The sequence below is a fragment of the Frieseomelitta varia genome, unplaced genomic scaffold, assembly GCF_011392965.1.
Source record: "Frieseomelitta varia isolate USP_RPSP 00005682 unplaced genomic scaffold, Fvar_1.2 scaffold_804, whole genome shotgun sequence".
NCBI classification, from domain to species: Eukaryota; Metazoa; Arthropoda; class Insecta; order Hymenoptera; family Apidae; genus Frieseomelitta; species Frieseomelitta varia.
Genome location: NW_025110595.1, coordinates 146,209 through 170,361, shown reverse-complemented (window position 1 = coordinate 170,361; position 24,153 = coordinate 146,209). Strand labels below are relative to the sequence as shown.

The window sequence follows — 24,153 nt, the reverse complement described above, 5'->3', positions numbered from 1 at the left end:
GTTTCAAGCGGTAATTCGTGTAAACAATCGATCTTGTAATGATTCGATACAAGAGTTTCTAGAACTTAATTTTATAACTCATGTAGCTATTGAGGTGCGCCTTCGAATTTGTATTTATTCGTTATATATTACATTATATTAAATCGATATCACTAATACGTAATTAAAATTCAGAAAATTCTAAGATTACGTATAGGATAGAAAAAATTTGGTTGAAAAGTGTTACAAAAGAAAGGTGTATAAGATTGGAATAGGTGGGAAAAGAAAAGAGAAAGATGAGGAGGCAAAGAACGAGAAGAGGACAAAAATAACAGAAAATATAGTGAAAAGGTATATGTATACTACATATAAAGGGAGACTAATAATAATCTATAATTCTATAAATCTAGAACTAATTGTATCTGTACAAATAATGACAATAAGAGTAAATTATATTCTAGAATGATTCATGTGATACTTAGAAGTGGGGAATTTTATACTGCAAACAATTCGTTAGTAGTTTCAAGATTGATTCCTACCCGTTGAATTATATCCATTGATGGAACAACTGGATGCTCAAGCAATGGAGATAATCTATTCTTCTCTCTGTGAATGAGCGCGATTTTGTCCTGCCCATGATATGAATAAATAGTAATACTTTGCAGAAGCATTAATGAAATTCTTAAATATTTTATATAATACGCAATAATTATTTTTCATGATGAGTGCATAAGTACTTTCATAAGTTGCTATATATTATGCTAATCAAATATGTCGAATAATTGAATTGCAGCTTTGAAATGATAGAAACGAGGAAAATAATATATGGATTAATCGTGGCTAATATCGAAATGCATTATACATTTATTAAATGCATAAAATATATGTATACACATATATATCTAATTATATACATACTTAACACATATAGTTATGTGTATACACATATGTACATATATCTATTCTTTAATTAATTAATAATTAATTAATTTAATTCTGTTTCCTTACACGATTGTCGAAGAATGGTTGGTGCACATGTATCAGTTAATTGATTAATATTTCGGTTAATCGTATGCTAGATAATTGGAACTTTACATTTAAAATTTTTGATTCCTAAATTTTTGAAAGAAATTAAAGAATAATGGAATAAAATTTATTCTAACGGAAACGTGTTAAAGCTATTCTGAGAAAGCATAAAGTATATATTAGGAAATATTAGAACTAAGGCATTTCAGAAGATGATTCAGAACCAGAAGAACACTATGTATGGTGGAATATTTTTTGCTGTAGACTGTATGCATTCCTCTGTCTCCAATCTTATTGCCAGGACCATTAAATATTATCTAAGGAACGCATACTCGGGACATAACACGCAAACCTGCAGTACCGCTAGGTCCACAAAGTAATTGCTAAAACTACATTATAGGACTGACTTGCTAATATTTAGAAAACGCCTTATCGCTCCTGTTTACTAATAGAAAGCGCATACGCAGGGAAAACTGTCCACAATCAAGTGCAAACGAATGAAGAAGGGGTGTCTCAATTGCAGTTTACAAAAGCGTCTCCATGCACAACAAATCACCGCTAACGTCGAAATCAAAACCATCAAAATTAAACCTCGCCCACCTGAACCATAGGAGCAGCTTTCACGCCCACAAAAACGAAATTTCTTCTAGACGCCATCATTAAGCCACATCATAGGCGGTGACTTCAACACTAAGCATCCTATATGGACCAGAAAGAAACTCAAATGGGTCCACAATAAAAAAGCCTCTCTGAGTTACACAACTATCAAATCATCCATATCTCAACATACAAACAGCCCCATCAAACGTGGACACCTTCCTTATCAACGTCCTCTATTTTCACACTGTCACACCATAGATGACCTCCCCTCAAATCATCTCCCAGTGGAACTTACGCTCCAAATGCATAAAATTTCAAACCAATATGTAAACAATACAATAACAGCCCGGAGCATCTATGCAAAACTCTGTAGCAAGAAAAAAATAAACCATAACCTTCCTGCCACAGCAACAATAGATACAGAAATCAATGATCTCCGTCAGCTAATCCACATCATATCACCACCCGACTGGTAACGACTTAAAACATAAATTCAACCACCGACGCACTTCATAATTTCAAAGCGAGAAACAGACAAAGACGGAATTACCAAAAAACAGGAAACCCCCTACAAGTTAAACAAAAACATACTAGCTACTGTCATGTAAAAAAGAATATAGAACTCAAAAATAAAAAATGGCAGAACAAACTTAAGTAAATTAAGTGCACATTGGCAAGCCAACTAATGGGACAAAAACCAGATACACAAAATACATCTAACAATATAATCTGCTTTTCAGACCAGGAAAAAGCAGAAAGTTTGGCCCAAACCTTTGAACACATTCATCACAACGCACACAGCGCTTGCTCTCCCATACAAGAAGAAATTGAACAAAAAGCTGCCCTCATGACAAACAACTTTCACGCACAATAAAAATTTAAAATGCACTCCTTAAACGACCATAAATATTATCAAAATACTCCCCAATAATAAAGCTCTCAGACCGAACAAAATCACAAAAACCAAGCTCAAAAATCTCCCAATTAAGACTATTATCCAAATCTACTACATTTATAAAGCTTGCCTGAAACTTGGATATTATCCCATGGATTGGAAAATGTAATACCAGGTTTCAAGCCTGGCACACCTGCCACATTCGTTTACAAATTACAGGCCAACAAGTTTGCTAAATAATTTAGGAAAAATCCTTGAGAGGATTATACACCTCCACCTCCTCGAACATCATAATCCCGCAGCAACTTCAAGAGCGTACCCGTAGGAGTCCCGCAAGGCTCCATTACTCGGTCCCCTCCTTTTCATCATATACATCATCCATACCAAAACCGAAGAACTTGCACACTGCTATCTTCGCCTCCTCCTGGAGCCATAGAAAAGTTACCAAATACATATAAAACCACCTAGTGTTCAGGTATACTTCCACAACTGGAAACTTACTATCAACCCCACGAAGATTCAAGCCATCACATTTACCAAGAGAATAATTATACCCACGAACCACATAAAAGTAGCAGATCATTGTATCCTATGAACCCTTGTAGTCAAATATGTCGGAATCATCCTAGACTCGAAAATAACCTGGGCCCCGGCAATAGCAAAAAGAACGAACCTAGCCTATCCCGCCCTGAAAAAACTCTATTCTCTTCTATCCAGGAAGTAAACTAAAAATCAAAATCAAACTTAACCTCTACAAAATATGCGTCAGGCCGATAATTACATACAGATACCAAATATGGGTGGCAGCAGCTAAAACTCACATTAATAAGATGCAAAAAATACAGAACAAATTTCTCCGCATTATTTTGAATAAAACATATGACACACCAATTCAGAGACCTACATCACACAGCCAACATATAGACCATCCAGAAATATATTAGGAATTCAATGGAAGCAGTTCACAACACTAAACATCATAATCCGATAATTAGAGACACTGGAAACTATGAGAACAACAAACGTCATTCAAAAACCAAACTACCAAAACACGCACAACTTACAGACTAACTTGCAAACGCGCTGCACACAAGATGAATTCAACAAGAAAAGCATTTTTTGAAAATTTTGCTACGCTATACACAAATTAAACTAAACAACCACAATGATCAGGTAAAAAATAATAAATAAACTGACTTATGTCAAATGCATGTAATACTATAACACTGCACTGGAAGAAGACAATACAAAAAACAAAAAAAATGCTGGGATTGGCTTCCAGTTTCTGAACAACCTCCGAGCAAAAAAGTTAAGCAAGCTTTCTGATTCACAATGATCAGTGAACGAATGTGTGCGTAATGACAAATCAAACAAAAATTCCAAGCTAGAACCAAAACTTTCACGCCCGGGAAAGAAAACATATCACCAGACACCGTTATAAACAACAAATCCGCAACAGTAAATCTGGACTGCACCCAAGGCATCAGACCTGCAAACAAGGCATCCACGTGGACGATGGCTAAGAGAAAAGTGGTTTTCTATGTATCAACTACTATTTGTAGTTGTTAATAACTGTAAATATATGGGACTATACTGTACCATGTCTGAACGTAGATGTCTTCGGGATACCTTATATAATTCTAAACAGTAGATTAAGTTTAGAATAAATACTACTATTTATTAAACATTGCCACTTTTCTAACAATCTCTCTATTAGCATAAAGATCATTCGAACAACATTTAAAAATATTTCCATCCATCTGATATTCGTGATTCATAACGTGTTAGGGTGTAAGCACTCGAGCCTTAATTGATTATGTCACTTTGATTTGTGTCAAGATACTTACAATTAGCAGTATTCTTGACATAAACCGTAGCTGCAAACCGGACATTTCGACGCTTGAGCGATTGTTACGTAAGGCAAGCCACAGTCTCACTCCGCACATTAGCTGAATTTGTTGGTTTGAGCCGACAATGGCGAAACAGTTTTTCTGAAAAATGGAGAGTATATATGTACATGGAATGGAGAAGTGAGGTTCTTCATCCGCTTTAAATATGTGAAGGACAGAATTCCTTTTAGAAAGACGATATTTAATTTTATCAATTTATTGATGAAGAATTTGTTAATCTGTAGATACATGTTTAAAAAATGGGATTTTTACTGAATATTTGTTAATCGATATTTCGTTCGAATTGAATGTCAGTTAATATTCAATGCATTTCAAAATGATTCTAATATTTTGCAAATATTTATTTAAGTATATTTTTTTAACTTAAGACACATTTTGCCCTTAACTTTCTTAAATTTTTGTTCTTAATTACTCTTTTTTAAAACAAAAATGTTTGTGAGGATAGGAATATATTATCGTTTATAGTTTAATATGGTCAAGTGATCTTTATAAGAGATTTTGTCGTTATTTCCACTATTTTAAAAAGAATGATATACTTTTTGATCCATCGAATCAATATGGGTGCAGCTCGATATCTTATGAAGGGAGGTAAATGGTGATTGTAGTTTAGAAGAATTTATTTCAGGATGGATGTTCGGAACGGAAGGATTTGGGTAAGTGAGGAAAGTGAAGGTAATGTGTTTTTTCTCGGGATCGCTGGCTAGACTTATCAGGGGGATTGATGGAAGCGATTTACCTCAAACGCTTGTTATAAGTTATATGAACGGCACCCATTCTAGCGATGTTCCGCACTCTGTTTGGTTAACATCGAAGATCGCAGGTACTTCGACACTAAGCGTACCGCCCACTTGTGGCTTGTACTAGTCGCTGTTCGACTCTCGTACTTGAGGCCGCTACACCTATATGAAAAGATATCGACGTAAGTTGAAAAATTATTATAGTTTAAGAGATATTTTAACTCTATATTTAATTAAAATATCTTTCGAAAAACGAGAACAGTATGAATACAAGAATAATTCCCTTATTCCTCCTCGTCCTTCATACATTAATTTTACAGAATTAAAGTTAAAATATCTCCTAAACGAATAATTTTTCGACCTTCGTTTAAGTAACATTTTTTTATAGAGAATATCAGAGTGCAATATGTGAAAAATTATGAGTTCATTTTGTGAAATAAAGTTAACTCATGCGTGTGGCTATAAACAAACTAATAGCATTAGATTATTTCTTGCTTAGAAAACAAAACAAGTTTGGTAAAAAACATTTCTTCAGAAATTAATAGTTCTGGAAATAATTGCATTTATTGATTAAACTGTATATATTCCAAATGATGTCACTGAAAGAGCTAATACGAAATTGATATATTAACTGCGAATTGTTATTGAATAACTTGTAATTGTGATTTAGATTATTTTGAATATTAGTCTGTCCTTGAAATTTTTATTTTAAACTTTTCAATATACATTAGTGATTATGAGTTTCTTATTACAACATAAACATTTGCAATTGTGTTTGGTTCTAATCGATGGATTTAAGTATCCTTCAAAATATAATTTATCTTTTCTGGCTCCTAAAAAAAATCATCACTTATCTGAAACAATAAGAATTATTTTTTTAATTAAATACAAAATATAAATTAGTATACATGTATACAGGTTGGGGCACTTAAAAGAGTTCACCTGAATAACTCGCTTGTTTTCGGAAATAGAAGAAACTGCATTAAACTAGATTTATTTGGTATCGAGGGGCTAATAATCTAATGTTACTGATTTTTTTATAGATGAAGGCGTAAAGGAGATATGAAGGTCAACTCTGGTTTTTTAAATGGAAGAGTAAGGTTTTTTGCTTACATTCTGATAGAGAATTCCGAGACGAATACAATGACCTGTTGTGAAGGTTATTCAAGGTCACTCATTGTCACCTGCAAGCAAAACACATTATCTCTTCGAACATGTTGTTTACGTTCTCACTGCTGGTACAAGTATTCTAAATATCGACCTTGAATATAGATGAACGTTGCGTAGTCTAAAAAGTGATGGTCTATTACGATTCAGGAATTTTTCACAACACACACGTACCGTTTCCCTCATAATTCTATGATGTTCACCATAAATCAGAACCATTTTCATTTTCTCTGCTATCGTGTAACGCATTTTGGAAAACTGAACATTGAACACTAACATTGAATATTAGTCTTAGTGCGACGGTGATATTGATTCCTGCTTGCTTTGCTCCTCTCGTTCGGCCTTTTATCTCTGTCGGAAAGATGTTTTAATAAAGAAGTTTAATAAAAATTTCCGAATCGTAATAGACACAACTTTTTAGACTATGCAATGTTTTATAATATGTATCCATGTCCAAGATCGACATTTTAAACTCTTGTACCAACAGTGAGAACGTAAACATGTTCAAAGAGTACCTTGAAATAATGTGTTTTCTCTTGCAATTGACCTTCTCAATAAGTCACTTTATTCATCTCGGAATTCTTTATCAGAATGTAAGTAAAAAACCATATCGTTACATTTAAAAAACCAGAGTTGACCTTCATATCTCCTTTACGTCTCCACCCATAAAAAAATTAGTAACATCAAATTATGAGCCCCTTGATACCAAACAAGTCTGGTCTGATATATTTCCGAAAACAAGCGAGTTACTCTGGTGACCTGTTTTGAGTACTCCAACAATTTTATTATTGTATAAGTAGTAAAATTGTTTTGGAATCAAAATTTGTTACCAGATTAATATTCAAAATTTATAGAAAACACGATAAACTTATGTCTACTAAGCTATGTCTGGCAAGAAAAAAAGAACATATTTATGTGACTCAAATATCTAAAATTTATTCGCAATATACAAAGATCAATATAAAGAGTATCTTTAGAAGACAAATATTTAGAGAAGAAGTTTTGTACGAAATCAAAAAAATAAATAACCGTAACTACTGCTACCAATGTTTTTAAAGTGTCGATATGTTTAACTCCTTGGGTCGCTTTACGATTTTCCTACCAGCCGTACCATATGGTAGGAATTTTATCGCGACTTACAACGAGAACGGCGAAAACTTTCGTTAGGCGTTCATTTCTGAAAAAGTATATTAAAATAATCAAATTCCACTACATTAAACCAATATTATTTGTTCATTCGTATTCTGCATTGAATTGTTAGTACGCATACTAAATTTAACATTAATATTATACTCGTGTCAGCGGATCAAAGTAGGTTGAGCGCTTACAGGTGTCCTCAGTTCCACATGAGCAATTTTTTTAGCACCTCTGGACGCCTACAGTATCACAAACGCAAATTTTCCAAGCGCCTTTACACGCCAACAATAGTCAAAGGGTTAATAAATAGATATCAAGAATACCTCAAGATTATATCTATAAAAAATCAAAATAATGTACATAAAATTAATTGAGGGCGTAGTTAATTAATATGATTTAGTATTTTCTACAATATAATTGAAATATTTCTGTACAGTTAAAGCGACCATTCAACTAAAAATAGATAAATTAATTATTTCTAGTCTTCACACTCGACTTCAACTCCATTGACGTAGTGGTTAGATGGGCGATTGTGAATATCTATAAAATTGCCTTGGAATTCTAAACAAATAACTAGAAAATTTAGAATTTCTGCAAACAAAAGCAATAACAAACAATATTTCTCATGTATAGCCTTTACTGCATTTGAAGATAATAGTTTAGGCTATAAGGGTCTTTACGCATTGTTGAGCAATCGTAACTCGTCTAAAGTCATGGACTAAACCAGATTCTGAAGTCATATCAATATCATAATATTGCTGAACAGAGTGGACGCTGATTGTTATAATTATGAAATTATTTTCCAAAGAAAACGAAAAAAGAAATATTAAGCAAGATCCCTCATTACAAGAACTATGCAATAAGTAAATATATATGTAAATATAAGTATGTAGTAAATGTATAATTAGTATTAATATAAGTATATACTAAATGTATGATACTCTAGAACCTAATAATTTTCGGTGATTGCAACTGACAATGCGTAAAGAAACGTATTGTACTTAGTTTAAAGATGATACCTTTAATCATGCTTTTCACGTAATAAATGAACTCCAGATATACATTTATTCCTTATACATTATTTCTAACGCATTCCAAATGCGTGTAATGTTATTATAAAGTATCGTTTAGTGAAAATAATAACTTATATCAAAATAATAAAGTATCATTTAGTGAAAATAATAACTTATATCAACTGGTGTATCATATTTTCTGTCCGCTAATGTGCTACAATCTGTATGTTGTCTCTATTTTTGAGTGGAATACAATAGCATAAAGAAGGACCAAGATAATTTGAATTGCTGGAAAAGTATTTCATTCTCATTTTATGTATTATGGATTTTCACGGAAATATTTCTTACCATGCTCAAATTTTCTAACGTAGGTACCCATACACCATAGATATTTAATACTGCTGAATGATGATTACCTTGCATAATAAAAAGTAGCAATTTCTGTGTTGGTAGTGATAAATTATACCATTCCAGAGTATATCTGAGAAAACCATGTTGAGATTAGTAGACGAAACAAAAGTAGAATAGATATTTGATATAATTGGACATTCTACAGCATATCTCAGAATTTTCTATTTGTAAACAATGCATCTTTGATTAAAAATTTATTAAAAATTTACTTGTTTGTGTAAGCTTGTGAGTTATTCTACGCAATTATCTTTCAAATTAATTCGTTATTATAAAAAATTTTGCAACTCAATGTGTTTCGAGGAAAACATTATAAATCATTATGATGGTCTATTTTTTTTTAGAAATGTTTGAAAAATCGAAAGTGTACCCAAAAAAGAAAATTCGACGATTGGAACTTCCGAATCTTCCGAAATTTCCGATAGAGTCGGGTTTCCCAAGAATTCTAAAATTACAAAAGATAGAACATGAACTAAAAGTAATAACTAATTATGAGATAATCAAATGTAATATTTTGTTTCAAATTTTCGTTCAAAAAATTCTAGTTTTCGAGCAGTTCGATTTTATTGGAAATCCCGATTTGGAAAATCCGAACATTTTGCGAAATCATGCCGAAATTTTATGGAATCCGACACAAATCTGAAAAAACCGATTCGACCTAATATTTTCGAGTTCTCTCACACCACCTATTTTGTCAAATGGAACTAAATTTCCAATGTTCATTCGTCGAAGGTTACTAATTCCACTAGTATTCTAATTGTAAATCCTTTTTACATCTTTGCTACATTCTTTATGTATATGATGTGGTTGAAAGGCGCGAGAATGAAGTGTGACAATGGATTGAAGGATGTAATGTAAGGATATTCGTAACGTAGGAACGTAGGAAAGGAAGAATTTGAGTAAGTGAGGAAAGGTTGTGCATTAGTGGTGCTGATGGCAGCGACCCCTTACCACAGCTTGTTGTTATAACCACTCGCTAAGTTGGACGGTCGGTCACTAGGGGTGTGCGGGTACCCGAATAGACTGTTCGGGTCGGGCTTACACAAAGTCTGGCGGGCTCGGGCGGATAGCTTGATGATTTCGGGTAGTCCCTCTATTTCGAATCGAGTTGGAAAAAGTTCAAATGGGATATGATAGGGACTATATTGCGTTATCGAAATCAATTATTCATAATATTTAATATACATATATTTTTTTTCTTCGAATGTAATAATATTTACGCTTAATGATAATGTAAAAAAGATTGCTCAACATTTTGTGATATTAATTTCGCTCCAGTTGGTATTATTATATTTCCGGATAAGGAAAATAGTCTTTCACTCGTAGTTTGAGTAGCAGGTAGAGCAAGAAATTTTTTGCAGCTAAAGACAACAGAAATCTGGCTGTATTGCATTTCCACCAACTAATGTCTATATTTCTAGTACTAAAACCATCGGCGAAATACATATAGTGACTCTCATTAATATTCCGACATCATGCTATTCAAAACATTGTTGTAGAGTTCGATTGTTTATAATAGTAGGTTTGGATTAATATTTTAATAATATATTAGAACATTCATTGTAGTTTATAGTAACATAAGTTTTATTTATTTAGTGCACTTTCCTTAATATCAAACAATAAACTGATTATGTCAAAATATAGTGTGGCATAAATATTCGGACATTTAAAGAACTATAATATTTAAACCTGAAAATTGTTAACATATGATAAACAATAATTGTTAATAAACATATTGCAAACAATAATTAATATTTTGTTGGGTAGCCCTTAATTTCAATTACATATCGCAGACGTCTAGGTAAATAACTGTTTCTTTAAGTAACTGAGCGGAATATTCTTCCGTTTTTCGATTAATCGTTGTTTTAATTCATCTTTCGATTTATTGACGTATGACAATTAGTTATTTTTCACCGAGAAAAGGGAAAACCGGTCGTCGAAAAATCGGTCATCTTTTTAAATTGAGTAAAAGAGTACTGTGGTTGATATTGAGATACCGAAATACAATGATGAATTGAATCAGACCGAATTGAATCAATTCCTCAAAAAGGTCGGCCACGGAAACTTAACAACCGAGACAAACGCACTATTCTAAGAAAAATGAATCCTAGTTTAAGTGCTGCTAAGTTAATTTCAGAAGTATATTTATTAATGCGAAATACATTGCATAATATGGGGAGACAGTTGGATATGTTTCGCCAATCATTTATTCTGTAACATTTACTGATTTGTGCCTTTGTACATATTACTGAATTAATTACATCACTATGCTTATACTTTAAACGACGACCAAGAGAACACGTATTGCTGTACTTGTTGTAATGTAGTGATTATGATAATTTAAATTTATATCACAATACTACAAATAAATAATAACTCCGTTCTAGGTAATTAATTTTAGTTGTTTATATAAAAATATTATCAATATAACAAAATATATAATTACTAATAACTTAATGAAGATTACATAATGGAAGTTAAATAATGAGTGAAGAATTTCTACTATGGCTACAATATATATAAGTGTCTGTAAACATTTCCATGGTGATAATAAAATTACTAGTAATTTTTAAATATTCTATTGTTTATATTAAATACACATCTCGACGGAACGATCTAATGAGCATTGATCTAAATACTTCGAAGTAGAGGTCGCTACAGTAATCGAACTAATCATGACATCTATTGGTCATGTGAGTGAGTACTATGTACATAGTCTTTTGTTTCTCCGTGATGTCCTGATATACATATTCAGTAAATTCAGTTTGGTCTAAAGACCTTTAGCCGAACTGAATTTACTGATGTATTGAACATTCGTTCGTTCGTGTAAAGTCTACAAGTGTTACTTTATTACAAATAAAATTATACAACAATACTTCACTTTAATATTTTGTTGACATATTTTACATTGTGTCATCATATAATCATATTTTCATGTGGATTAATTTTTTCAGAATGCTGCCTTACATTACTTCTATGTCGTTTTCGTCGTACAACATTCACACCAGATGCGCTGACGATATCTTCGATGCTATCACTATCACGCATACCTGCGTGTAATATATAATACATTTTAAAAATAAAGAAAAATCCAGAAAATTTTGATCGCGTTTCTATTTACACATATTTGTAGTTAACCCTTTATACTTTTCTTTAGCATTATTTCAGTAAGCATTATTTTTTGATATTATTTTTTTATATGTATCTTCTAACTCTAACACATAATTTTCTAACAGGGAACACCACTGTAGCATTTACTACTGACGGCTGGACGCCAAGAGCCGTACAAAGTTATATGTCTCTAACTATACATTATATAAATAAAACTTTTGAACTTTACCATTATATGTTAAATTTAAAATACCTTCCGGAGAAACATACATGTATATAAATATATTCAAAACGCTATATTACGCTGTTTTTAATTATGGAATATACATACTGAGACGCCAGCCTTTATCACTACAGAAAATGGACGAAATATTGTTAAAGCCATAGATAATTACAATGAGTGGAGCAGAGTTCCTTGTTTTGCCCATTGTCTACAATTGGCAGTTAAGGTTTGAAAAATTTTGAATTATACGATCATCTCCGGAAAAAATGCAAGGAAATAGTTACGTTCTTTTCACGCTCCACAACCGCAAATCACAAGCTTATAACTGCACAAAAATCCATCAACAAACAACAAGAACTACTGTTGCAATTAATACAGGATGTCAATACAAGATGGAATTCAACATAAGAAATGTTTAAACGGTTCATTCTTTTGCAAATAACACTTGTAATATAGTACTGTGTGAAGATAATATGCCGGATAATTTAGATTCAGTAGAATGGAATTTCATTATAGCAATAACAGATGTCTTGAAACCTATTAAAGATGTTACAGAAAGAATGAGTGGCGAAACATATCCAACTGTCTTCCAATATTATCCAATATATTTCGCATTAATAAATATACTTCAGTCACAGAGCCAACAGCAACTACACTGATAAGAGATATGAGCAATAGAGTATTCGCGAAGCATTAAAGGTCCGTTTGATTATTTATTTTTAGTTACACAAGAAAGACGAAAGAAACCATATTAAATAAATTACGTAATTTTATTTTTAGGAACGATTCGAGCCTATTGTACACAATAATAATCTGTACTTCAATACCGTGTTTTTGGATCCTCGCTTTAAGGATTATTTATTACAGAAGAAAGACGTAAAGCAATAGAAATATTAGGTGCAACTATTTCAGATATTTACAAGAAAACATCAAACTCATATGAAAACATATTAGACAAATGCAATACCAGAAAAAGTAATAAGTTTATATAAAAATAAATATAATTTTCCTGTTATTTAAATATTTCATTACCTAATGCAACTTATAGGTACAAACAAATCACAACTTTTTGACGATTCACTAGGATATACAAACGTCGAATATACGAACCGGAGATCTTTGAGTCGCAGCTACATCGAGAGATACATATGTATTTCGCCGATGGTCTTAATGCTAGAAATATAGATGTTATTAGCTGGTGGAAATGCAATACAGCCAGATTCCCACTATTGTCTTTAGCTGCAAAAAAATTTTTCGTTGTACCTGCCACTCAAACTACGAGTGAAAGATTATTTTCCTTATCCGGAAATATAATAATACCAACTCGAGCGAAATTAATATCACAAAATGTTGAGCAATTATCTTTTTGACATTATCATTTAGCGTAAATATTATTACATTTGAAGAAAAAATATATATATATGTTTATTAAATATTATGAATAATTGACTTCGATAACGCAATATAATCCCTAGTCCAGAGTTAGGCATATTTTATTCGAACGAATAACGAATAAAATACTGTCAAATTTATTCGTAAATAATGAATAACGATTTTATTAGAGGAAAAATTATTCGTTGCTTACGAATAACGACTTTATTCGAAGAAAAATTATTCGAACACACAGTTGGGCATTATTCGAATAAAATTTTTGTTCAAAATATTTACTGAAGTAATGTAAAGAAAAAGAGTCAGGAGTACATTTTTTTTCAATTTTGGTTTAATTAATAAATTTTCTTCGCTTTTAATACCTAATAAAGCGGAATGTACTTCAACTGACCAACATTTACAAACAAATGATAACGTAGAAATTCTTGTACTACAATGTTTTACAGATAACAGAAATGATTACATATCTCTGAACGCAATTAAAAATATATTTTTGAAATACAATACTCCTTCGCCATCTTTTGCTCCAGTAGAACGTTTGTTTTCATTTGCAACGACAATAAACTCGCCTAAAGCAAACAGATTAACTAACAAAATGTTCGATCAAAAAATTGTATTAGAGGCAAATTTATTAAATAAACCAATAAAATTGTGAAGAAAGGACTCCTGATTCTTTTTCTTTACATTATTTCAGTAAATGTTTCGAATAAAATGTTATTCGAAGAATTTATTCGAAATTTTATACGAATAAAATTTTATTCGAAGAATTTATTTGAAATGTTATTCGAATAATGTCCAATTTTAGATTCGAATAAAATCGTTATTCGTAAATATCGAATAATTTATTCGAAATGTTATTCGAATAATGCCCATCTCTGATCCTATATCCCCCTTGAACTTTTTCCAACTAGATCCGAATCATCGGGCTATCCGAAATCGTCGGTCTACCCGCCCGAGCCCGCCCGATTTTCTGCGAGCCCGACCCGAACCCGAAATTTCGGGTACCCGCACACCCCTATCGGTCACCAATCACTAGCGGTGTTCCGCAGTCTGGTGTTCGCTTAACGTCGAAGATAGCAGGTACTTTTTATTTTAAATGGAATAATTAATATTTCTTTCCGAGCTCGGATAAAGCTTGGAATTCTAAATAAAAAAAGTATTGTACCAAATAGGATCTAAAGTACATAGTTACTGAGGTATTAGCAAAAATATTTTTTTACATTGTATTAGAAAAGACGGTTAATCTCAGCAACTATGTACTTTAGACACTATTTGGTATAATATTTCTTTATATTGAATTCCACGCTTTATCCGAATTCGGGAAGAAATACTAACTATTCCATTTAAAAAATTGAAGGTGACTTCATATTTTGATAAAAAAGCAAAATAACATAAAACTGACTATAGTATTCTATTTTCTCTACTATTTTCTCGTACAACAATATTTCATAAGATATTTGATGTCGTCACGTTACGAGACATCCTGTATAGAATGAATCTAATATACAGTGTAATATAGAAACAATTAGCGATTAATTAATAATTAAACACATTGTCAAATACCAATAATTGAGAATTATTTTGCATACTTACGGAATATAAAAGTATTTCTGACTTTCGTCGAATACGCATTGTATTGTATGGTATACATGAATAACTAACAGCGTAGCACATAATATGACAACAAAGTTTATAATCATGCCAAAACAATGTCGTTGGGATATCGTCCTGGTAATCTAGACAGAATATATCATAAACGTAATACAATACAGGGTTCAGAATGCGAATCTGACGATTTCTAAAATAAAATAGTTTCAAGTTTTCATACTTTAAGTAAGTATGACAGTACAGATGTATTGGAATATAATTGAATTTTATGTAGAAACGTTTCTCTGATATATATTCCATTATTTTTCAGAGATTACTCCAACTACTCCAATATTCAGAGATTTGTTATTATTTTATCATTTACATTTCATCAACAAGCCTTATTCAATTAATCTAAAATTAATCGTTGCTTTCAAATCTTACATTTTGCCCAGATAATTACATAATTAGTAATCACGCCGGGCAATTACGTGCCTTAATCTGTATTGCTAGTTGAAACAATTAATAGTTTCCCAGATTTAAAATCGTCAAATTTCTGTCATATTGTATATGTGATGTTTTTCACTTACACACTGTGATGTTACTTACATTGAACATGATCGCTGCGTAATATATTGACATTGCTATAAAGTTTAATATGCAGAAGACTGAAAAATTGTGTTTGAGATACCTAATCCACCTTCATAAAAGAATGAATAAATAACGTAAAGTGTCTAATTTCACGTCAATGTAGAAGAACTTAGGAAAACGTTTAAAATACGTTTAAGTTTAAAGACAGCAAATATTAGTAAAAATAAACTCTGCATAAATATTGGCATATTAGCATTTATCTGAAAAGATACTAACTTTGTTATTAAGTTATAAATTTCCATTGAATTTATTATTTTCTTGCGTATAACGATATCCATCTTGGGAATAGTCGTTTTCATTGAATTTCCATCCACGACATTTTTCATTTGGTAACTAATAAGTGTGAAAAACTTCATAATCCAATCTCTATTTGTATAGAACCAAAACTATACTCACACAGCAATTTTGTACAGTCCACGTATATGTAATGTAGTCAATAAAAAGAAAATGTCACAACAATACAAAACTATTCCATTCAAAATAAATGTAATGTTCGTCAAAATGAAAAACAAATTATGATTTCGAGATTTTTCCAGAAGCGTCATTGAAATAGACGGCAAATAACAGAGAGTTTTGTTTGTAGATATTAAAATCTCGAGAATGTGACGTGGAAGAAACAGCGTCACAGTAAGAATGAAATAACCGATACACATTATAACTGCAATGCATTTTAAATGTAAAATATTATCGTTATACGTATTCTCACCGCCTTATGCGACGATTAATTTACTTCTTACTTAAATAAATATTTAAATAATAATTTCCAATCGCTACACATGTTTTAAGTATTTTAAATTCTTCCTTGTATTGTATATGATTCCAATCACGTTTGATATCTTTTAACCATTCCTTTATCTTGAAAAATCCAGAAAGTGTTGCAGCATGAAACGATATTGTAATGACTAGTGAAAATTAAATAAACCTTCGCAACTTACGTTTACAGATTTCACAAGTAACAAACCATACGTTATATTTATATTTGCGATTAAAACTGCAATGCTTGTTTGGAATGAAAACAATTGAGAGGTGCAGTTATTTTCCACAAGAGAAAACTGCAACGATTGATAACATAAATGTAAAGAAAAGATTAATTTTTTCGCAAGTAATGCATTGATATACCAGAAAACCGTTTAAATAATTATATTTCGTACGAATGAAATATGCTTACCACGGTAAACGTTGACCCGAGAAAAAATAACAAACATACGATCGTAGTATGCACCACTCTTAACTGCATTGGTTTGTACGATGTCAGTCCCATCACGTAGAACCAGTATTTCAGGAGTTTATAGTGCCTGTAGCCAATGAAGTCCATTCTCTTCGACGGTCGGGAAACGTCTGGTCGTGGTCATGGCTTTACAGGTTTCGCAGAAAATTAAAGAGAGGGACAAAAATATTGACACCGTCGCGTGACACAACTTGTGAATTACGCATGAGGGGAAAATGACGGTTCATCGATGCGCGTGAATAATAAATATATTTCCAAGAAGAAACGTTACTTTTATTCTTTCTCTTCCTGTTCCCCTGCAATTTTTGCACAATTACGCTGAGTTTTAAGAAAAAATTGTCTCCATAGCATAGGGGAAAGTGTCAATCAATCCCAGGTGTTTCTTCCCATTTCTGAGCTTTACGACAACGTATGTGCAGCATGAGAATTACAGGTTACGAAAAGAAGAGTCAGTTCTTTACTGTCGTTTGGGAAGTGAAGTCGGAATTTCGCTTAGGGCTATTGCTATGTTGTGCATTTTATTTTTTCCGCGTTTTGCAAAGTATTAAAAACATTCTCCTCGAGCTGCGCAATATTTGTGCTAGACATAATAGATATTGTGAAGTCTTTCATAAATCTCGTGAAGTGTTACATTTTATGAAAACTTTTTACAGAAAGTGCTATTTTTTTTTTTTTTAAACTTACTGCTTTTTACTATCACAGAATATGTAATTTTTATCCTGTTCTGGATTGTAATGACGGGGACCATTGCTAAAATAACAATCTAAAATAATATTATCATGGATGCTGAATTAAGAACATCGTTGAAATATTGTACGATCAATATTGTTGTTGAAATAAAGAAAAAATGTAATGGTATGTATTTAGCTGCTTAAAGTTTGTATTGTATCTTTGTATCTTTGTATGTTTGAAAGTTGAATACACCTGCTGATTAATTTTATTATGCTCTTCAATATTACATTTATTTTGATATTATTCTTATCTTCTAATATTCTTAATGAACTCATTGTTACTTTGAATAAGAAAGTCAGTGAACTATACTGTATCCTTGATACATGTATGTATAGAAGACACGATACTTAATTATAAAAAATATTCTCAAGTAGCATTAACAATGATATGACAGGCTGATTTTGAAATAACCATATCGATACTAGAATGTATGTTTTAATATTGTATTACGTTCGCTAGATATTATTTTCGTTTGTATTTATTGGCAATTAAATTGTAGTCAACTGTTACAAGCATGTAAAATTAGTAACATAATTCAATATACTTTTTCGTCAATGAATAATTATAGGTTATATAATAAAAATAAACGGATACTTTCCGAGTAAATGAACATTGTGAAACTTTTTCGAAATTTTTTCGACTACGATGCTGAAGCAAAATCTACATATTGTGATTCCCATTAATATATAAATTATCACAATCTATTAAAACTTATAATAGTAAAACTTAAACTCATATTAAATCCTGAAGCCTCTACTTTTAAAATACATACATTATTCATTTTATTTTAAAGCGTTTTTAAATTATGTATGATGATACTTTTCGTCTCGAATGTATAATAAATTACCTTAGTTCGTAAAAACAGTGAAAAATTTGTTGCATGATTAAATATATAACGACCCTTTAAGACTTACTGTATGTTGTTTTTTCTATAATTTATTGACCTATGGATATCAGACGAAAATGTTATGTTTTTTTTTTGAATTTTCATCATATAAAGGTGATATTCAGATTGGTTAAATAATAATAAAAAATCATACGTCAAGATTTCTGGAGTGACTACAAAGGAGCGTCGACCTTCAAATTCATTGTGTACTCAATCACAAAAAAAAGTTTTCAATGGTTTTGCGTACTGTGACAATTTATAGCAATTTATAGCTTTTATACATATATCACACTCAAGAAGAAGAGTATTTTCATTTATCCACCCATTACGTGATGTAAAAATATTTTACAATAAAATGAAAGTCACATTTTGAAAACAGAAGTTTTAAAATGAGCCTTGATTTACTGCTGTGTGAATTTTTTTTATAAAATTATAGTGTTCGCGTAATTTAATATTTGATTATTTAAAATATTTAATTATTTGAAAATCACTATACGTGTACAAAGTGTTTCTCTTATCATGTTCATCTTAATATCTTCGTCATTTTTACTGATAAAAAGATGTATCAGGACAAAGTTATTACGTTCCAATATTCCTCCCAATGAAATCTTTTCTTGAAATGTTTTTCAATGTCGAGTTTTTAATTAAATTAATTTAATCCTATTCTGAGTGGGAAATAATGCATTTGAATAGGAGATTTTCTGATGACTTTAAATATTTGTTAAGGCCTAAAAATGTTTAGGGCATACCGGATTTTTATGATTTTCTGCTACATCTGAGTTTAAAATTTTTGTATCCTCGTACTATATTTTGCTTGCCTCGTACTATAATCGTTTATCGTTAAAGGAACTTCTCTTTTTCAAAGAATTTGCTCTGCTGTTGAATAACACATGATAGACTCACGAAATCTCGAGATTTTTTCTTTTTCTTTTTTATTATCTCCTTCACAATTTGTCCAGCAAGGACATTCGGTGAATTATAGTATCGGATGTAGTTTATTAGCACGTAGATGTTATCCCGGTGGAGAACATCTGTTGAGACTTGATGTTGTTAGGATAGAAGATCATTTGGATGCTTCCTATACAGTCTGCGAGGCAAACTAGTTGCATATAATTTTTTTGCTATGTCGTTGGAGTGATTGTCTATTCTTTTTTTATATCTGTTGTAGCGACTGGTGATTTCGTCGGTGACTGTTTTAATTTTGAGATTCTTCCTGATTTCGTCATTTCGAACATACCATGGAGCATTGGTTACTGTTCTAAGAATTATAGATTATTGTAATGCCTCAAATTCAGCAATGTGGCTTTTGGCAGCCATGCCCCACATCTCGATGCCGTAGATCCAGATAGGCTTTACAATTGTTTTGTATATTAAAAGTTTATTGTTAAGACTTAGTTTCGACTTTTTGGACGTAAGTTAGCACATGTTTTTCCTCTTAAAACGAATTTGTTCGATTTTAGAGCGTATATGATGTTTCCACGTTAATTTTGAATCCCAGATATTTAACCGATTACGGGAATATTGTTAAGTTTTATATCAGGAACAGTACCTTTCTTTAGGGTGAAGGTAATGTGCTTACATTTGTCCGTGTTTACTTTTATTTTCCATCGGTGCAGCGATTCTTCTAGTTTTGCAATGTGTTTTTGTGAGATATCTATCGCTGCCGTTGGATCATTGTAGGTGAATAATATGGCTGTATCGTCTGCGAATGTAAATATATCGGTTTCGTTCGTGGTTAGAATATATGATGTATATATTGTGTACAAGAAAGGGCCTAAAACACTACCTTGTGGGACGCCCGCTTCTATGTCGTAAATGTCAGAACTCATCTTGATGCTTGACGAAAAAGATTCTTTGCTTTAAGTAGGTTCAATGAGATTATAGTAAGACCTAGAAAATTTTTGACAAATTTTGTGTAAGAGACCCTCGTGCCAGACTTCGTCAAAAAGAGCCATACGGTACTGTTTGTGTTCGAGAGCATGTGTAATCTTGTTTGTAAGTCTGTCTGCTCTATTGTTGCGTGTTTATTTCTAAAACCAAATTGATGTGACGGTATTAAGTTTTACTTTGTAATTATCTTTTTCATTCTCGTTAGTGTTATTCTTTCCAGTACTTCCGATAGTGTGGGTAGCGGAGAGATAAGTCTATAGTATGACGGCAGGTGTAAATGTTTGTTGGGTTTATGTAGCAGGATAATTTGTACTATTTTCCAATTAATGGGGAAGTATTGGGTTCTTAGTATAGCATTAAATATTGTGGTTCTCAAACATTCTGACAGCTTTAGGTGGAAGTTCTTTGATGATTTTTCCATTAATTAGGTCGAAGCCTGGTTGAGATGTCAGCAATAAGATTTTTAACTTCCTTGAAGGTGGTTCTTGAGATTTCTTGATTGTGATCGGTATTTATCAGGACTGTAGACTTTGTGGTATCGTGTTTGTCGTTAGGTTGGAAGATGTTGTCTAAGTGGCAAAGATTGTAGCTTTTCGACAGCATTTCTTGCCCAGCTACCGTCAGGCTTCTTGATAGCGGGAAACAGTGTGATAACTCTTTTGAACCGTTTGATGACTTTCCATAATGAATAGTTCGTATCTTCGTTAAGAGAAAGGTTACAGATGTATGAGTGAAATTTGTCGTTGCAATGTTGCAGTATTAACTGTTTCACTTCTTTGGTGATTGCGTTCAGTCTTTTTATATTGAAAGTGGTTTTCTGCTTTCGCCATTTGTATTTTTGTTTACGTTTGAGCTTAATTTTTTGAATGATTTGGTCTAGATATGAGATAAATTGTCGTTTATTTTTTACTGATTTAGTAGACATCCATCCTGTCATTTGAATAAGATTAGTAAAATTAGTTACAGCTGATTCTATTTGTTCGAAGTTTTTTAGTCATATGTTGCAGTTTATGTTGTCTTCTAAGTAGTTTTTAAAGTGTGCCCAGCTAGTACTATTGTTGCATAATGTTTTGAGTGAATACTGGTTGGTAAAGATAGTCGAGTAGAATCGGCGAATGATCTGAACTAAGATCGAAGCAAGAATATACTTGGAAGTGGGCTTTATTAACCTTTTGATTATAGCGAAGTCTAGTAGATTTGTCGTGTGCAGCTGGCCAATAAGTTCATTGGTTGTTAGTGTATCTAGGGATAGTATTCGTATGCTTTGTTTTAATGTTTTTCCTCTGAGTGAGTTTGCCTTAGAACCACATAAAACGCTTGGCGTTGAAATCGCCACCGGCAATGAATTTGTTTCCCAGACTTTGAAAGAAGTTTGTGAATTGGTGTAGAAAGATTTTCTGCTTTGGGGGGCAGTAGACTGCAGCCATTGTGAGTTTGTATTGTGTTGTGTTGATTGCTACTAAAGTAGCTTGTATGTTCATGTGTGCTATTAAAATTTGGAGGAAGTGTTTGATGTCATGATTACATAATTACATTTTATGATTACAGCTGTTCCACCACGAGCCTTACCAGTTGGATGATTATTGTAGAATGGTATTTTCGTATAGTTTTTATCTGTTAGATGGGTTTCTGTTACAAGCATTACATCGATTTTATTGATGCTTAGAAATGTTTTTAATTCAGGTAATCTTTAATGTAACCCGTTCGCGTTCCAAATAGCGATTTTTAATTTATTGTCCATTATTTTGATTTGTTAGTAAGCACGTTCATAAGTAGTTCTATCAATAAGTGAATTTGTTCTGATTGCTCCTTTAATAGTTGTGATTGTTCTAGTATCATGGTAGAGATGGATTTCAGTGTTTTTTGCAATTTGCAACAGTAATTTATTAATTTCAGATGTTTCTAATGTTGGTTCGTCAGGTACTGTTGTGTTTTGTTTCGTGTTATATTAGCATAGGAAATTGTTCGTGAGAACGAGTGACTCTATGTATTATTAATGTTACTGTTTCGATTGTTAGTCTGATGGCAGTATCTGTGGTATTTTTGGCTCTAAATGTAGGATGTAGTTTTTGCTGTAGTTGTTTTCTTATTATACAACCCTTATAACTGACGGAGTGATTTCCCTTAGAGTTACAGCATTTTGTCACTTCGTCTATTTTGATGTTGGACAGTTTGAGGTGAGGTACGTGCCAGCACATTTTACACATGCAGAATTTCTAAAGCAGTAGTTCTTTGTATGACCGTAAGCTTGGCAACGTATGCATTGTATATCTTGCCAAGCTTAGGTATATCTCTTTTGGTTTCCGGCGCTTCAAATGTAATGATTTGGTATTAAGGAGCTTATTAATTTTATTTATGTCCTCATTCTACATTTTTTATTTTATTGCACATAGAATATGCCGATTATTCGTATCAGTTATGCGGAATCATTTAAATTCAAATATTAATAATTTGATAAATTTTTAAACTTACTATTTTCGAAAACGAAAGAATGTTATGAAAATTTACTTATATTATTTACTTTATTATTATATTGTTATACTTCATATTATAATATTACTTTAATAAAAAAAATTTATTTTTTCTTCCCACACAGTTTTACATGCAGAATCTCCAGTCACAATGCGAGACACATTGCATATAAACTTGCGACTTCTTCCCCATTCTTTTTATCAATTTTGAAGACAATACCTAGCTAATAAATATGACCGTTGTTGAGTCCAAGGGTAGTTAGGGATGCGTCCCTTTGACCTGGCTCTAGAGTGAAAGTCAATAAACACATAAAGTTAATATAAAAGGAACGCATCCCTGGGCAATACCGGTAGGACCATAAAGCAATTACAAATATTGCTTTATGGGACAGACCTGCCAGACTCGGCCTTTTGGTCTTAACATGTCACTTTCCCCATCACATGACCGAGAAGGTGACAATATAGTCACGAATATAAAAAGGGCTAACACATTTGGAACGAGATCTGCAGTCAGAATTCAGCTCAATATTTTCAGTTGAGGGAGTTAAGAGTTCACAGTCGAGTTACAATTGAGTTGAGTTAAGGAGGAGCAGCTCAGTTCAGTGGGAGCTCGAGTTCGATTATTCAGTTGAATTCATTACGTTGGACCATTGAGTCAGTCAGCTCAGGAGTCAGCTCAGCAGCAGAATAGAATTCATTACCTCACTCGAATAAACCGTGGAACAGCACCGATTCCTAACCAGGCAATCAACGAAGCAAATCCAAGCATGGCATCGGAATATATCAAAAACACTACGAGAAGGTCAAACCTGTACAACGGCAACACAAACATACTACGCTTGCAAAACCATCCTACAAATGAAAAACAAGCCATACCACGGAGGCAGTTAATCCCGGCACATGGCCTTCGGCCAAGAGGAAGGTCACTGAGTATGTCTTACAACCACTGACTGTACAAAGAAGGTCTACTTCCCTCTCAGATTCAAGGCCAACAGTATCATTCAATAAAAGTATGGAAATCACGCCAAACATCCCTACACAAAATAGGTACAGCATATTTGCTGACTGCCTAGTTCAAGACACAGATCAAACCAATACAAAACAAACAAACGG

General features: G+C 32.3%; 1 protein-coding gene across 3 annotated transcripts; it reads right to left on the bottom strand.

The window, feature by feature from the left end:
* Positions 1 to 1,736: 1,736 nt before the first annotated feature.
* LOC122536150 lies at positions 1,737 to 17,183 on the bottom strand. 3 transcript variants are annotated; one of them, XR_006308340.1, is made up of 4 exons: positions 17,002 to 17,183; positions 16,769 to 16,885; positions 16,483 to 16,688; positions 1,737 to 1,750 (listed from the first exon to the last, which is right to left on the bottom strand). XR_006308340.1 is itself a non-coding variant. In XM_043668283.1 (3 exons), the coding sequence occupies exons 1-3, from the start codon at positions 17,146 to 17,148 to the stop codon at positions 16,560 to 16,562; spliced, it is 393 nt and encodes a 130-aa protein (XP_043524218.1). In that variant the 5' UTR covers positions 17,149 to 17,183; the 3' UTR covers positions 16,079 to 16,559. The 3 variants fall into 3 exon arrangements, 1 of the variants encoding a protein (XP_043524218.1); XR_006308339.1 differs by lacking the exon at positions 1,737 to 1,750 and adding an exon at positions 16,138 to 16,166 and having other exon boundaries at positions 16,230 to 16,688; XM_043668283.1 differs by lacking the exon at positions 1,737 to 1,750 and having other exon boundaries at positions 16,079 to 16,688.
* Between the last annotated feature and the right edge of the window lie 6,970 nt (positions 17,184 to 24,153).

Excerpts from the sequence above, each read along its gene's own strand:
- LOC122536150 (XM_043668283.1), bottom strand. The coding sequence starts at position 17,148 with ATGGACTTCATTGGCTACAGGCACTATAAACTCCTGAAATACTGGTTC. Across the intron at positions 16,886-17,001 it reads TCGGGTCAACGTTTACCGTG|TTTTCTCTTGTGGAAAATAA; the intron begins GTAAGCATATTT and ends CAATCGTTGCAG. Across the intron at positions 16,689-16,768 it reads TACTTGTGAAATCTGTAAAC|ATAAAGGAATGGTTAAAAGA; the intron begins GTAAGTTGCGAA and ends GGATTTTTCAAG.